Source organism: Jaculus jaculus, chromosome 1 (assembly GCF_020740685.1).
Source record: "Jaculus jaculus isolate mJacJac1 chromosome 1, mJacJac1.mat.Y.cur, whole genome shotgun sequence".
NCBI classification, from domain to species: Eukaryota; Metazoa; Chordata; class Mammalia; order Rodentia; family Dipodidae; genus Jaculus; species Jaculus jaculus.
The window spans coordinates 153,491,237-153,506,634 of NC_059102.1; the positions used below are offsets into that span (position 1 = coordinate 153,491,237).

Below are 15,398 nucleotides of genomic sequence, written 5' to 3' on the forward strand. Positions count from 1 at the left end.
AGAGGCCTGGCACACTCATTCTCTATCTGCCTCTACTTCTCTCTCTTCCTCCTTCCTTTTGACTCAGATAAATAAATACATAAGATATATTTTTTAACTTTTTTTAAAGCCAGGCGTGGTGGCACATGAGTTCGAGGCCATCCTGAGTCTACAGAGTGAATTCCAGGTCAGTCTGGGCTAGAGCGAGACCCTATCTCAAAAATAAATAAATAAATAAAAAACCTTTTTTTTTTTTTTCAAAAAGAGCTGGGTGTGGTGGCACACGCTTTTATTTTTTATTTTTTTTATTATTTATTTATTCGAGAGCAACAGACACAGAAAGACAGATAGAGGGAGAGAGAGAGAATGGGCGCGCCGGGGCTTCCAGCCTCTGCAAACGAACTCCAGACGCGTGCGCCCCCTTGTGCATCTGGCTAACGTGGGACCTGGGGAACCGAGCCTTGAACCGGGGTCCTTAGGCTTCACAGGCAAGCGCTTAACCGCTAAGCCATCTCTCCAGCCCATAAAAAACCTTTTTTAACTTCTGGAAAGAAATTCACCGTGATTACTTATTAGGAATAATGCCAATGGCTGCCCTGCAAGAAAAAGTCCAGACTAGCAAAAAAATGTCCAAGAATCAAGTATAACGGGTTCCTTCTGTCCCCACTCATATGAGGGCCCTGGCCTCCTTGCACCCACAGACCATGACCTGAAGGCGCTGCTCCTCACCCTGCGGCAGCCCCACCCCCAGCCCCGCACACCTCAGTGCTGGAGCTGGACAGGGGTGTCTTGGTTAGTGGGGGGATGACGAATAGGGTGTTCCTTCCCAGAGCATAAGCTTCAGAAGGAGGCTGTGACACCCTGGAAGGCCCCAGATATCACCTCCTCCCAAATGAGTGTGTGTGATGGTTGGGGACAGGGGTGTCCTGGCTCCTCCACCTCTCCCCAAGTGAAAACCTCCACAGTGGAGTCAGGTGGCGGCTCTCCAATGAGTATTCCCCCACCCTCCCTCCGCGTGGTTACACAGGGAGAGGAACTTGTGGTTGGCCAGCTGTTAGGAAACTCCAGGAAGCTAGTGGCCAGGGCTGTCACAACAGGTGCTTTTTCAGGAAGCGCCCCCCGCACTTGTGGCGCGGGTGGGTGGGATGGAGGACCTTCACTGGACCGCCTAGCGCGCAGGGCTCACGTCTTGGACTCCAGAATTCTAAAGTGGCTCTTTATTATTGGGAGGAAAGGGGAGAGAGGCTGAGATCGCATCTGCTCAGGACCTGCCCCGGGGATGGGGATCCCTAGATGTAAGTGTAGTCCTGCTGGGGACCCACATTCGGGTCTGTGTCGTCCTCATCGTCGCTCCCCTCACCACCATCGCCGGCGCCGTCTGCTTCCGCGGTGGGCGCGTTGAGGACCACCACGTCCGCCTCGGCTCCGATGTCCTCACCAAACCACACGGCCTTGTAGCCACTCTCTGGCCGCCGCTCCTTGGTCAGGATCGATCTCACAGCCGAGGGGCTGTCCCCAGCCCCGGCAGCTGTAGGAGACTCCGGGGCATGGGAACGGCTGAGGGTCTGGGGGCTAGGGGGCGCGGGGACGGTGGGCACCGGGCTGGGGGGCGCCGAGGGTGGCTCTGCAGGTGCAAGGTCTGACTCTGGCTCTGGGTCAGGGGTGGGATCCCAGCTGGGCTTTGGGTCGGAGAGGAAGGCCTGGTTGTCAAAGCTGCTCATCTTGCCTTCCTAGGAGGGCAGCAAGAGCATCAGTGACTGTCTTGACTCCCACAAGCCTCTACTCTTCCTCACCCACGGCTCCCCCTTGGCTGCCAGCACACCCACACCCATCCTAGCCACTTCTGCCAAGTCCTGGCTTCCCCAGCTCTTTCCCCATCCTTCCCTCCAAGTTTTCCTATTTCCATTCTCTGGCTGGTCGCTTTTCTACCCCGCCCAGTGCCCCATCCCCGCCCAGGCCCTCACCGCAGCCTTGCCAGAGCAGCAGTGGAACCGGTGACCATAGTGCTTATGGATGAGGATGCCCAGGCAGATGAGGGCCAGCAGCAGCAGTGCACCCAGCACCCCGCCCAGCACGGCCATGTCCACCGTGGAGAAGTGCTGGCCATCACTGTCCCCGCCAATGCCATCTTCTCCTGGTATCCCTGCCCAAAGATACCAGATCCACTTACTGTTGTGCACACCCCCGAGAACTCCCCTCACCAATCTGGGCCAGACAGGGGTACTGCAGACATAAGGTTCTGAGGAATGGATGCTACTGACTGCACCAGAGAGACCACATGGGGACACCAAAGCCTCTGGGAAACCAGGCTGCTGCAGGGAGGGGTGGCATCGTCCCAGACACACTGTGCAGCTGTCGTTAACTAGGTCTTATGACCCCCAACTTCTGCTGCGTGGGTCCTGGGGAATCGAACCTGGGTATTTTGGCTTCCCAGGCAAGTGCCTTAACTGCTAAGCCATCTCTCCAGCCCCTCCCCAGTTTGGAATATGAGTTGCACTTAGACCAGAGTAAACTCAGTGATCTTTGACAGGGTTTCCAGACTACTCTCCACCATGGAAATCTGCCTAATATAACTGCCTCTGGTGACCCCCTTCCTGTGGGACAGCCTGGCCCCTTCTGACCCTGTAGAACTGCTATGGACACACCTCAGGGTTAGTGTAAAGAACTCTCAATGGGAACCTCCTGGAGCCAAAACCCTCCAAGAGCTGGGTGTGGTGGCGCACGCCTTTAATCCTAGCACTGGGGAGGCAGAGGTAGGAGGATTCTTGTGAGTTTGAAGCTACCCTAAGACTCCATAGTGAATTCCAGGTCAGTCTGGGCTAGAGTGAGATCCTACCTCAAAAACAAACAAAAAATAATCATCATTAAAAAATAGACTCTCCAAGAGTCTGCAGGAAGCCCATTTACCCATTTGGATAACACCTTGTCCAATAAAGGTGCTCACCCACAGGTGCTCCTCCACACCTTCCTGTGGGGCCTCTGGGTATGCTGAACACCCCAGGGCCTATAAGTAAAACAGTGTTGCTGTTTGTTTGAGTCTCATGTAGCCCAGACTAGCTTTGAAGGTTGGCCTTTAAACTCCTCCTCCTATTGTCTCCGCCTCCAAGTGCTAGGATGATAACGGGGTGCCACCACACCGGCTTTTTGTTGTTTGGAGGAGCATCATAATGTCTTGCCCAGGCTAGCCTTGAACTCCTGGGCTCAAGTGGTCCCCCTGCCTCAGTCTTCCCAGTAGCTGGAACCACAGGCATGCACTACTACATCCACTCATACAAACTTAATTTCCATCTTGTGTCTCCTCTAATTACTGGAGGGGTGCTCCTACCTTAACATCCTAAATATAGACTGTACTGGGAATTGGGAGGCTCAGTGGATCTAGAATCTGCCTTTACCCCCAGTATCTTCCTCAATTAACCTCAGTGAGACTCCTGGGCCCATCTGCCTCTGACTAGGAACAGACTCCCTGGGGATTTATGGTCCGAAAAGGCTAGGCTGGGTGGACCTTTTCTTAGCATGTATTCCTGGACCCCACATCCTGTGTTAAGAAGGGTGAAAAGGGCTGGAAAGATGGCTTAGCGGTTAAGCGCTTGCCTGTGAAGCCTAAGGACCCCGGTTCGAGGCTCGGTTCCCCAGGTCCCACGTTAGCCAGATGCACAAGGGGCGCACGCGTCTGGAGTTCGTTTGCAGAGGCTGGAGGCCCTGGCGCGCCCATTCTCTCTCTCTCCCTCTATCTGTCTTTCTCTCTGTGTCTATCGCTCTCAAATAAATAAATAAAATTAAAAAAAAAAGGTGAAAATGGCTGGGCGTGGTGGCACACGCCTTTAATCCCAGCACTGGGGAGACAGAGGTAGGAGGATCGCCATGAGTTCAAGGCCACCCTGAGAATTCAAGGTCAGTCTGAGCTAGAGTGAGACCCTACCTCAGAAAACCAAAAAAAAAAAAAAAAAAGGTGAAAATGACTAGAGTAAGCGGGAAGAGGTCTACCTGAGGGTGAGGGGCTCCTGCTGGACACAGTGGCTGTTGGCTGAGAGGTTCCTGGTTTGGGGGTTTGAGCTGAGCCCTCACCAGGTGTGGCTGGATGGGGGGAGGTACTGGTTCCAGCGGTGGGGGTTGTGGGCTGGGAGGTTCCTGGTTTGGAGGTCTGAGCTGAGCCCTCACCAGGTGTGGCTGGCTGGGGGGAGGGGCCTGTTCCTACTGTGGGGATTGTTGGCTGGGAGATTTCTGGTTTGGGGCTCTCTGATGAGCCCTCACTAGGTGTGGCTGGCTGGGGGGAGGGGCCGGTTCCTACAGTGGGGTTTGTTGGCTGGGAGATTTCTGGTTTGGGGCTCTCTGATGAGCCCTCACTAGGTGTGGCTGGCTGGGGGGAGGGGCTGCTTCCAGCAGTGGGGGAGGACACAGATGTGGGCAAGACAGAGGCAGGTGGCCTTAGGGTCGTGCCTGAGGGTGGGAGAGGGCCAGTGCCCCCCGCAGAGCTGGTCGAGGTAGGTCTCTGAGAGGTTCCGGGGACTTCCGAAGCAGTGCTACTTGTTGTTCCTCCAGGCTCTGGGGACGGTGGGGACTCTGGAGGACCAGGGACAAAGCTTGTCTCTACCCTTCAACATTCCTGTCCCAGGGGAAGAGCCACCCTGTTTGGGGGAACCCTAGGGACTCACCAGTGGAGGGAGGCTCCAGGCCTGATACGCGAATCTCTGCCACTGTGGTTGCTGTGAGTTGCGTCACAGTGCTGATGGCTTCCACCTGGGTTGGAAAGGGGTCTTGTCCCTCCTGGGCCCCTCTTCACACCCCTACCCTCACTTGTGCCTGCATTCCCCTCCCCCACCATGCCTGCACCTCTGCATAGAAGACCCTTGCTTGCTCTAGAGCCACGGTGGTCAGCACGATGTCCCCATCCATTGTGAATTCTGAGCAGTTGGTGATTCGATGTGTGATGGCCGAATTGAAGTCCTGCGTGTGGCTGTAATGAGTCCTGGGACTGGGTGCCCTACTGTCTATCCCAAGCCACCCACATAGAGAGGAGGCCAGGTAGACCCAGGATTCGGGCATGCCCATGGAGCTCCTGGTGTGACCGGAGGGGGCTGCGTACCGGGAAATCTGGGTCCACGGCCTGGATCCTCAGAAGCTTAAAGGGGGAAGCCGCGTCCTTGACTGCAGTGTAGGCCCCAGAGCCAAGTTCCACCATCCCACGGTACAGCCTCTGAGTGAACTGGAGTGTGTGGTTTCCATTGACAGCACGGGCCTCCACGGTGGCCTGAGTCACTGAGTAGCGGGCCAGATCGGCCTGTTCAGCCTGGAGAGTCAATCAGGGGGTGGAGAGACGTGCAATGCCACCGTCAGTGGAGCTGGGGTTACAGCCAAGGCTCAGAAGAGACTCTGGCCAGGACACTCATGGTCCACCTAGTACCAGTACCCACCTTGACCAACAGGATGAAGGTCATGGGGCTGGAGACACTCTTGGCCATGGTGAGATTCCCAGAGTCTGCGTTGATGGTGAAAGTATCATTTGTGTTTCCTGAGAGAATGCGGGGTGCAATTTAGCAGCTGGGCCCCTCTGCTGTGGGGTCCGGGTGCTGGGAGATTAGCCTGTACTCACCTCCTATGATGCTGTAGATGATGTCTATATTGATGCCCTGATCTCCATCCACGGCATAGATGGGACCAGGTTGCAAGATGAGGGGGAATGGCTGTGGAGATGGCGGGTGGGGGGCATTATGGGTTTGGATGGCCCCAACTCTGCTTTGGCTGCTGCCCCCTCAGAGTCTGAAATATTAACTTAGAACACAGTGGAAGTGGGAGAGCAGTGCCTGCCAGGAACAGAGCTCCGGGTGTGACAGAACTCAGGACTTCCTTAGATCTCTTATTAACAGGTTATTTCGACCAGTTAGTCAGTTAGGATCATGCCATTACTGTCAGGGCAGCGGGCACTGAGAAAGAGCAGGTTCAAGCGGGGCGTGGTGGCACATGCCTTTAACCCCAGCACTCAGAAGCAGAGGTAGGAGGATCACTGTAAGTTGGAGGCCACCCTGAGACTACATACTGTACTCCAGGCCAGCCTGGACTAGAGTGAGACCTTACCTTGGGGGAAAAAAAAAGGAGGGAAGGTTCACAGGGTGGCCTCAATGTGGAGCTGTCCCTCAGAAGCCTCAGTTTTCCCCCTATAGTCCCTGTCAGCAATCCCTACATCCTGGGATGGCCTGAAAGGACTCACACTTCTCACTGATTTCTGTCTGACCCCAGGCCGCCCTACCCCTCATTACCAGTCTGTGTCCTGTGGGGACTACCCCACGGTACTGAGCGTCGATGCAGATGTAGCCATCTGAGAAGGAGCAAGGCAGGAACCAGGGGGGACGTAGGTCTGCTGGCACCACGTTCAGGACTAGGGTGGCGGAGGCTGTGTGGCTGGGTTCTACCTTATCCTCCCAAGTATCCTGGAATAGCCAGTCCCTTCCAGGTCAGGCCAAGAGTGACTTGGACAGGGCCTGGAGTGTCCAGAATGGGACAGGCATGGTCTGCTCACCCGCACCAACAGCTGGAAGGTCATATTCCGCATCTTGAGGAAATCCAGGGAACGGTCTAGTTTCAGGGCAGGGCGATTTACCCCCATCAGGGAGAAGAAGCTGCTGGCACCCTGGGGAGGATGAAGAGGGTACAGCCTGAGACCTGGAAGGTGGGACTGGAGACATCAGAATAAGGGGTCAGGGATGGAGGGGTTGCTGGGCAGTACTGACAGGGGTCACTTCAAGAAGGGTGTAATATAGGATGTCATCTTTGTCGCGATCTGTGGCCTGCAGGTCTGCCTCAGGGATGACCACTGTGTTCACCTTGGTGTCCTGGAAATGGAGGGGAGGTTGGTCCAGCTATGATAGTGGCTTCTGTGCACAGATACCCATGACAGAGTCACCCAGCCCCTAGCAACTCTGTGCTATCCATTTCCCACACCCAGGAGACACCAGCTCTGGGTCCACTGGACTCACCTCCGCCACGTCTTGCTCCTTGGTCGTAAAGGAGAACTCTGGAGCATTGTCATTTACATCCAGGACAGCCACGAACACCCTTAGCTGCGTCACCTGCAGGGGGTTACCAGCCTATTGCTTTTGCTCTATAGTTGCCACCTGGCTGAGGAACCAGGCTCCGAGGCCCTTATTGCTTATTTGCTCTTTCACCGGTTCACTCATTTGTTCATTCATTCACTCTGTTGCAATGATGCCCACAATGTGGGACCTGTGAGCTCTCGTATTGGGAGGGACTCAGACTTTTAAAATATAAATGATGGGGCTAGGATGATGGCTCTGTTGGTAAAGCGCTCGCTACACAAGCATGAGGATGTAAGTTCGGGTCCCCAGAACTGCAGCACTTGCCTATAATTTCAGCATTGGGGTGGCAGAGACAGAAGGATCCCTGGGGGCTCACTAGCTAGTCAAATTGGTGAGCTCCAGGCAGGCATGGTGGTGCACCCCTTTAATCCCAGCACTCAGGAAGCAGAGGTAGGAGGATCACTGTGAATTCAAGGCTACCCTGAGACTACATAGTGAATTCCAGGTCAGCCTGAGCTAGAGTAAAGCCCTACCTCGGGGGGGGGGGGGGAAATGGTGAGCTCCAGACCAATGAGAGTTCCTGTCTCATTGGAGAATAATTGAGGACATCCTGATTTCAATCTCTCCACACAAACACACGCGCGTGCGTTTGCGTGCAAACACACATGCATGTACATCATACACACACATTAAAAAACAAACAACAAAAAAAATAAACTGGGCATGATGACACACGCCTTTAATTCCAGCACTCTGGAGGCAGAGATAGGAGGATAGCAGCGAGTTTGAGGCCAGACTGAGACTACGTAATGAATTCTGGGCTCTTAGGATGAGACCCTACATCTTGAAAAATCAATAAATAAATAAATAAACAAAATAAGTGTAAAGTAAAGCAGATGGTTGCAAGTGCTCTGGATAGAAATAAGGCAGGTCCTGGGGACGATACCAGCATAATCTCAATGAGGAAGGAAATAGCTTAGTGGCTAAAAGTACTTGCTTGCAAAGCCTAGAGGTCTAGATTCAATTCTACATTATCCACATAAAGCCAGACACACAAAGTGGCACAGGTGTCTGGATTTTATATACAGTGGAAGGAGGCCCCGGGGTGCTCATATTCTCTCTCTCTGTCTCTCCCTCTCATAAATAAATAAATAAATAAATAAATAAATAAATAAATAAATAAATAATGCTGGGTATGGTGGTGCACACCTTTAATCCCAGCACTCTGGAGGCAGAGGTAGGAGGATTGCCCATGAGTTCAAGGCCACCCTGAGACTACATAGTGAAGTCCAGGTCTGCCTAGGCTAGAATGAAACTCTACCTCGAAAAACCAAACAGAAAGAAAGAAGAGAGAGAGACAGGGAGGGAGGGGGAGAGAAAAGGAAAGAAAGAAACAAAGAAAAGAGAGAAAGATAAAAAGCAAGGGTTGGAGAGATATCTTAGTGGTTAAGGTTCATGCCTGCAAAGCCTAAAGACAATGGTTCAATTCTCCAGGGCCCATGTAAGCCAGATGCACAAGGTGGCACATGCATCTGGAGTTCGTTTGCAGGGGCTAGAGTCCCTGGTGCACCCATTCTCTCTCTCTCTGTGTCTCTCCCCACCTCTGTCTCTAATAAATAAATAAAAAATAAATAAAAATCTTGAAAAAAAAGCAAGTTTTTAAGAGAGAAAAGAGCCTTCAGGTTAAAGTTAAAATCAATCAGCTAGGGCTGGAGAGATGGCTTCACAGTTAAGGCACTTGCCTGCAAAGCCTAAGGACCCAGGTTTGCTTCCCCAATACACACATAAGCCAGATGCATAAAGTGGCACATGTGTCTGGGGTTTATTTGCAGTGGCTGGAGGCCCTGGTGTGCCCATTCTCTCTGCCTCTTTTGTTCTCTCTCTCAAGTAAACAAATAAAAAAATAAAATGTAAGATCAACGAGCTATTTCCCAGGGCCTGTGCATGGGTCCTAATTCAACAACAACAACAACAAAACTGGGAAAGACCCTTCTGGAATCCAGGGAGAGGTGGACATAGCCAGGTCCTGGAGGACAGAGAGCAACAGCTGTTCTTCCCTAGTGTAATAGGTGTCAAGGCTGTGTGTGTGTGTGTGTGTGTGTGTGTGTGTGTGTGCAACTCAGGGCGTCGCCTATGCTTCACCACTGAGCGACACCTAAAACAGAAGGGGTCTTATCTATGAGAGAGATGGGTGGCAGGGTTATAACTGTTGCCCACAGTGGCCCTGAGAGTGTGTAGAGCCTGCCATTTCTGCAAATTTTCTTTAGTACATAGCTAAAAACATGAGACAAGCTGGGGGCCAGGCTGTGTAGGTAAGAGTGGGAGTGCAGTGCAGAATAAAGGAGTTGGAAGTGCTCCTAAAGAGGCAGTATTTCCATACTGACCTGAGAAGGCAACAGGAATGTCCATACCAGATTGGCATCTCACCCAGCCTTGTCCACTAGAGATATGACTGATTCCTAGTAAGAAATTGTGGAAGTTCTGGGCAGGGTGTAGTGTGTAGGTTATGTGTATACACCTCTGGAGACTCATCATATGAAAGGGGACTGAGAAAGGTCAAAAGGAGAGCAAGGGGCTGAAGAGATGGCTTAGCAGTTAAGAGCTTGCCTGTGAAGCCTAAAGACCCTGGTTCGAGGCTCGATTCCCCAGGACCCACGTTAGCCAGATGCACAAGGGGGCGCACACGTCTGGAGTTCGTCTGCAGTGGCTGGAGGCCCTGGCGTGCCCATTCTCTCTCTCTCTCTGCCTCTTTCTCTCTGTCTGTCACTCTCAAATAAATAAAAATAATAAATTTAAAAATTTAAAAAAAAAGAATTCTCTGCTTGCTCTTAATAAAAAAAAAAGAAAAGAAAAGAAAGGACAGCAAGCAGACTTAGTGGGAAGTTCCAGGAAAGATGCTGTTGGCCAAAGCACTGCTGGGTTATGGATGTGGGAAGGTTGAGAGGTTGGATATGTGTCTACCTAAGGGGGTAAATCTGGCCATTGGGAGGACTTTTTATTTTATTTTATTTTTGGTTTTTCAAGGTAGGGCTCACTCTAGCTCAGGCTGACCTGGAATTCACTCTGTAGTCTCAGGGTGGCCTTGAAGTCATGGCAATCCTCCTACCTCTGCCGCCCAAGTGCTGGGATTAAAGGCGTGCGCCACCACGCCCAGCCCTATTTAATTTAATTTATTTATTTATTTTGGTTTTTCAAGGTAGGGTCTCACTCTAGCCCAGGCTGACCTGGAATTCACTCTGTATTGTAAGGGTGGCCTTGAACTCATGGCGATCCTCCTACCTCTGCCTCTTGAGTGTTGGGATTAAAGGTGTGCACCACCATGCCCAGCTTTTTTTTTTTTTTTTTTAACAAGCTCCAGATGCATGAACCACTATGTACATCTGGCTGATGTGGGTCCTGGGTAATTGAACCTAGGTCCTTTGGCTTTGTAGGCAAGTGCCTTAAGAGCTAAACCATCTCTCCAGCACTGAGAGGACTTCTGTGAGGAGCTAAGAACCAAAATGGGCTAGAACCAAAGTGGGCTAAATAGCTGGCAAATGAAGGTGCCTCCCAGGTGTGGATGCTACAGGAAGGGTGCAGGGGGTATCTCAGGACACCTGCTGTTATGTCCATCATGGCTGGGTTTGAGCCTGGAGCTCTGGGCACAGTCTGGGCGGGAGGATGGGTGTGGTCAGTGGAGGGCTGACATGTTAACTTGCCAGGCTGAGGTCAAGTGGAAGCCTTCCAGGGGCTCAGGACACAGAAGGTAGAAACAGATGGGGTAGCTAGGGTGGACTCACCACTGTGTTCCCCTTCCTGCACTCCAGTTGTGCCTCCAGCAGTGGGGTTTCCTGGGGAAAGAGCCAAGGACTCTGTAAATCACCTGCACTACAGGGAACATACTGGGAAAACTAGGTGGAGGGAAGCAGGCACTCCTCCGAGCTCCCTGTTACCCGTAGAGAGACATGGGGGCAGCTCATCTCTTAATGGCCCCACCCTTCGGTGCCAGCCTAACCAAGTACTGAACCAGGAGGGTTCCTGGGAGACAGAGTCCTTAGCGACCCCCCTTAAGCCTTTTCCAGGGAAGGGGAGTGGATGTGGCATGTGTCCCCTGGGGGCATACCCCACCCAGCCTGCTTGCTGCCTGCACCTCATAATCCGGAGTCACATTGAGAAACAGCTGATTCCCCAGGATCCGAAAGGCGAAGGGAGTGGATAAAGGTCCCAGGACCACCTCCTGGTCCTTTGGGACATAGATGTCCACTAGGGGTTCAGTCACATTCTTGTTCTCTTCCACTTGGAATATGGTCTCGTTCACATAGCAGACTGGAAATATACAGAGAAGTCTGTGCCTCCCTGGAGGCTCCCAGTCCTGCCACCCGCCCCTCCCACCCCTGTCCAGCACATACCCTCGGACTGGGCCAAGGTTACCGGGAGTTGACCAAACAGCATCAGAACCAGCAGCAGGGGAGGCCACAGCAGGGCCGGAGCCCCCATCGTGGTGGCTGTCACCTAGCTGGAGGGTCCAGCCGGCTTGGCTTGGCGTCTATGGCTGGTGCAGTTCCTGCCTTGGTGAACTTCGCCCCTGGTAGGCGCCGCCCCACTTTATGACCCTTTACGAATGAATGGCCTCTACCAAGGGGACTCCCGCTGGCCGGCGCTAGGAGGGGCCTGTGAGATCATTTGATCCCATTCAGTGCCGGACATTTGGGGATCAACTGGACGCTTAGCCCACGGACATCAAACACAGGGTGTGAAGAACTTAAGAACTACTTGGGGAATATAACCTTGACAAAGCTGAGAGTCAGGACTGGAGGGAGCTAGGGCAGGATTAAAGGAGACAGAACAGGGCTGTGGGGGTCTGAGGGGCTTAGGGCAAGACTGAGGGCACCTGGGGTGGGGACGAGGGGCATAGCTATGATAGAGTTGGGGGGGGCATAGGGCGGAAGATATCTGGGGCAAAGTTGGGGGGGGATTAGAGAAGGCCTGCGGAAACTAAGGTAGGACTGGGGAGCTACAGCAAGGCTGGGGAGAGCTGGCTGGGGGATTCCAACGCGGGCCAGCAGGGATCACCCCCTCTGCTTGACTCCTTCCTTCAAACAAAATTCCTGAAGCCACCTGAGGTTCCCTTGCAGACTACCACCTTCCTGTGTTCCAATCCCAAAGGAAAAAGCTCTGTGTCCTAGGGTGTTCCTGCCTGTCCAGGGCACACAGAAATTCCGGAGGGCGCTTGGGGCAGGGGGATGGCAAGGCCTCAGTGACGGGACACAGACGGTGGTGGCCTTTCACTGGCAGCTGGGAGCTAGTATCTGCTGGACAGAAATCCTGGTGAGGGCCTTTAGTACAGGGCCCCCACCCGCTCTTCTGCTTTTCTTCACCCCCAAGTTTTCAGAACTTTGGAGAGGTCCCTGAGTAGGGCCAGGAGAGCGGTAGTGGGTGTTGTAATGAGAGGGGAACGTGGAGTCCTTCCCATGCCAGTCCATTTACAAGGACGCTTTGAATGCCTGAAAGCTTGCCTAAGCATCCTAGCCTCGGCCCAGGCCGAGCACCCCACCACCACCACCGGTCTCAGTCTCCTCACTCCTGAATGTGCCCACATACCACACACTCCCATAGAAACCACAGGGCTGCGCTAGGCCACATGGATGAGAAGGCGCAGGTCCCGTCCTCCCAGGACCCCTTCTCTGCTCTGCCTGCACCGGCTCACCTTCTACACGCGCACTGGCTGCATGGACCCAGCAACAGAACTGAAAGAGCTATGCTCTGAGCCCTGGAAAGATTGCTAAGCGGAACACAGACCAGGGTGGGGTGATGGGGAGTTCAGCCGGGGGAAGGTGGTGGCCTGAATGTCATAGATAAGGACTAGGTACCTCAGCTGGCCATCAAGTTCAAAGGGCAGCTGGGTGTGGTTCCAGTCCTTGCATAGAGTGGATGGGCCTTCCCCCACCTGCCAGCCCCACTGAGCTGGGCTGCCCCCATTCTCCCAGATTTCACACGACATGGGCTAGACAGGCCAGTCTACATTCCTTCTTTATTGATACTAAGGACGACCCCTTCTCCCCCTCCAGCCGGGCTCCTGGACCATCTTCCTCCTTATCTGGGCTGTCTGGTTGCTTTGGTCCACTCTGAAACAGCAAAGGCAGGCTTCGATCCAGGAGGCAGCCAGGGAGACCAAGCGTCATCCAAGGGGGGCCTGAGGGGCAGCCTGAAGAGACAAGCGATTAGAGGCTAGAGACCAGTGGACAGAGCACACACCTCCAATCCCCACTGAATCCCCACCTGTGAAACTGGCAGGCTAACCAGGGGCTCTGGGGAACAGGAAGGCTCTTTGAGGAGTGGAGGGGCCGATGGAGAGGAGAAGGGAAGTGCTCACCGGGCCTGCGGGTTTGACCATAGCAGGCAAAGCTGGCCCTCTGTGGGCTTGGACCAAGCCGAGCTGTTCTCTGGGCTGTTTTCCGTATCTTGCTCGCTGTCCTCCCACCCCACCCCAAAGCAGAATTATTAGTTCTGGTGCTGTTGGGGTGTGGCTCCTTGCTGGTGGGACAGCATGCTAGGCCTGTCCTCCCACCTTTAGGTCTCTCTCACCCTCGCCTACTCCGGCTCACCTGCGCTTCCCCACCAGGCCCTGCAGCAGGCGCTGCAGCCTGGCGCTGTCCTGCAGGCGGCTGAGCTCGCTGGTGAACACCCCGTCCGAGTGTCGCCGAGCCCTGGAGAGGGGCGGGGCCTGGAGGGTTAGAGGACCGGGACGGGGGCGTGGCCAGGGCCAGGCGGGTCTGGGATGGACGGAGCTCACCTGGGGCGCGCGGGGAGAGCGGCGGAGCCCTGGAGCAGCAGCAGCAGCAGCAGCAGCAGCAGCGCAGGCGGCAGCTGGCGCGCCATGGCCAGGGTGCGGGACATGCTGAGCGCTCGCTGCCGTGGCCCGAGCCTCGTGCAGCCGCTTTATAGCAACCCCGGCAGTGGGCGGGGGGCTCCGGCACCGCCCCGGCTCCGCGCAGCCGGCCGCACCCCATCGATAGCGGGAAGGTCAGGGCCGCCCCCCCAGCTGTCGTCCGGCCGCCTCCGGTTCCACCGCCGTGTTGGCGCCCCTTAGTTGCCTGGAAGGGAGGGGTCAGTGCCATCAGCTGGGGCTCAGGGACATCCTGACCCACAGGGGTCAGGGGATGGTTTGTTGGGATGGGCAAAGGGAAGAGCGTGGCTAGGCCTCCGAACCTCAGCGCTTATTGGCGCTGGAACCCAGAGTAAGATCCCACCGAAGGGGTGCAGATGATTCCAAGGGGGCTGCTGAGGGGCGTCTATAGAGAAAGGGGCAAGACTTGACTCGCGGCTCGTCTGGAGGAGTGCCCGTGCAGAGAAATGCCCCAGTGCGCTCAGCTTGCCTGGCATGCACCAAGTTCTGGGTTCCAGTCCTTTCACTGCAACCAGAAACAAAAAACAAACAAACAAAAAAACCATAAAAACCCTGTTCTCCAAAAATCTTTAAGACCAAATTACAAATTTAGCAAACTGTTATAAAGTAGCAAAACTATGCACTTTTGGTTATTGGGTTTGGGGTTTTCTTTTCTTTTTCGAGTTAGGGTCTCTAGCCCAGGCTGACCTGGAACTCACTCTTTTTTTTTTTTTTTTTTTTTTTGAGGTAGGGTCTCACTCTGGTCCAGGCTGACCTGGAATTAACTCTGTAGTCTCAGGGTGGCCTTGAACTCATGGCGATCCTCCTACCTCTGCCTCCCAAATGCTGGGATTAAAGGCGTGCGCCACCACGCCCGGCTGGAACTCACTGTTGTAGTCTCAGGCTGGCCTCAAACTCACAGCAACCCTCCTACCTCTGCCTCCTGAGTGTTGGGCTTAAAAATATTTTTTTATATATGTATTTTTTTTTTGTTTATGGGGGGTAGGGTATGGGCTCGAACTCACAGCCATTCTCCTACCTGAGTGCTGGGATTAAAGGCATGCACCACCATGCCTGGCCCTTCTTTTCTTCATTATTATTGTAATTTTTACCTTTTTATTACTATTTTTGGTATTTTTTATTTTATTTTTATTTATTTATTTATTTATTTTTATTTATTTGAGAGCGACAGACACAGAGAGAAAGACAGATAGAGGGAGAGAGAGAATGGGCGCGCCAGGGCTTCCAGCCTCTGCAAACGAACTCCAGACACGTGCGCCCCCTTGTGCATCTGGCTAATGTGGGACCTGGGGAACTGAGCCTCGAACTGGGGTCCTTAGGCTTCACAGACAAGCGCTTAACCGCTAAGCCATCTCTCCAGCCCTATTTTTGGTATTTTCGAGGTAGGGTCTCACTGGCCCAGGCTGACCTGGAATTCACTATGTAGTCTCAGGGTGGCCTCAAACTCTCCATGATCCTCCTACCTCTGCCTCCTGAGAGCTGGTATTAAAGGTGTGCGCTAC

General features: G+C 53.7%; 2 protein-coding genes across 5 annotated transcripts; both read right to left on the reverse strand.

The window, feature by feature from the left end:
* Positions 1-401: 401 nt before the first annotated feature.
* Positions 402-11,552, reverse strand: Cdhr5 (cadherin related family member 5). Of its 4 annotated transcripts, XM_045130368.1 has the most exons (16): positions 11,399-11,552; positions 11,140-11,315; positions 10,790-10,840; positions 6,951-7,043; positions 6,705-6,806; positions 6,494-6,604; positions 6,234-6,404; positions 5,570-5,660; positions 5,391-5,488; positions 5,063-5,266; positions 4,810-4,923; positions 4,632-4,716; positions 3,964-4,539; positions 1,944-2,122; positions 1,302-1,709; positions 402-1,194 (listed from the first exon to the last, which is right to left on the reverse strand). In XM_045130368.1, exons 1-16 carry the CDS (start codon positions 11,484-11,486, stop codon positions 1,162-1,164), a joined length of 2,580 nt encoding a protein of 859 aa, XP_044986303.1. In that variant the 5' UTR covers positions 11,487-11,552; the 3' UTR covers positions 402-1,161. The 4 variants fall into 4 exon arrangements, with proteins under 4 accessions (XP_044986303.1, XP_044986310.1, XP_044986297.1 ...); XM_045130375.1 differs by having other exon boundaries at positions 1,182-1,709; positions 4,417-4,539; XM_045130362.1 differs by having other exon boundaries at positions 1,182-1,709.
* A 1,450-nt stretch (positions 11,553-13,002) lies between these two features.
* On the reverse strand, positions 13,003-13,868 carry Sct (secretin). Its single transcript, XM_004653898.2, has 4 exons — positions 13,783-13,868; positions 13,595-13,696; positions 13,363-13,458; positions 13,003-13,194 (listed from the first exon to the last, which is right to left on the reverse strand). The coding sequence occupies exons 1-4, from the start codon at positions 13,866-13,868 to the stop codon at positions 13,083-13,085; spliced, it is 396 nt and encodes a 131-aa protein (XP_004653955.2). The 3' UTR covers positions 13,003-13,082.
* Positions 13,869-15,398: the final 1,530 nt, after the last annotated feature.

Excerpts from the sequence above, each read along its gene's own strand:
- Cdhr5 (XM_045130368.1), bottom strand. The coding sequence starts at position 11,486 with ATGGGGGCTCCGGCCCTGCTGTGGCCTCCCCTGCTGCTGGTTCTGATG. Across the intron at positions 6,605-6,704 it reads CCCTTCTTGAAGTGACCCCT|GGTGCCAGCAGCTTCTTCTC; the intron begins GTCAGTACTGCC and ends CATCCTCCCCAG. Across the intron at positions 6,405-6,493 it reads CCTTCCAGCTGTTGGTGCGG|GATACTTGGGAGGATAAGGT; the intron begins GTGAGCAGACCA and ends TGGCTATTCCAG.
- Sct (XM_004653898.2), bottom strand. The coding sequence starts at position 13,868 with ATGGCGCGCCAGCTGCCGCCTGCGCTGCTGCTGCTGCTGCTGCTGCTG. Across the intron at positions 13,459-13,594 it reads GGCCTGGTGGGGAAGCGCAG|CGAGCAAGATACGGAAAACA; the intron begins GTGAGCCGGAGT and ends GTGGGAGGACAG. Across the intron at positions 13,195-13,362 it reads TGGTCAAACCCGCAGGCCCG|GCTGCCCCTCAGGCCCCCCT; the intron begins GTGAGCACTTCC and ends TTGTCTCTTCAG.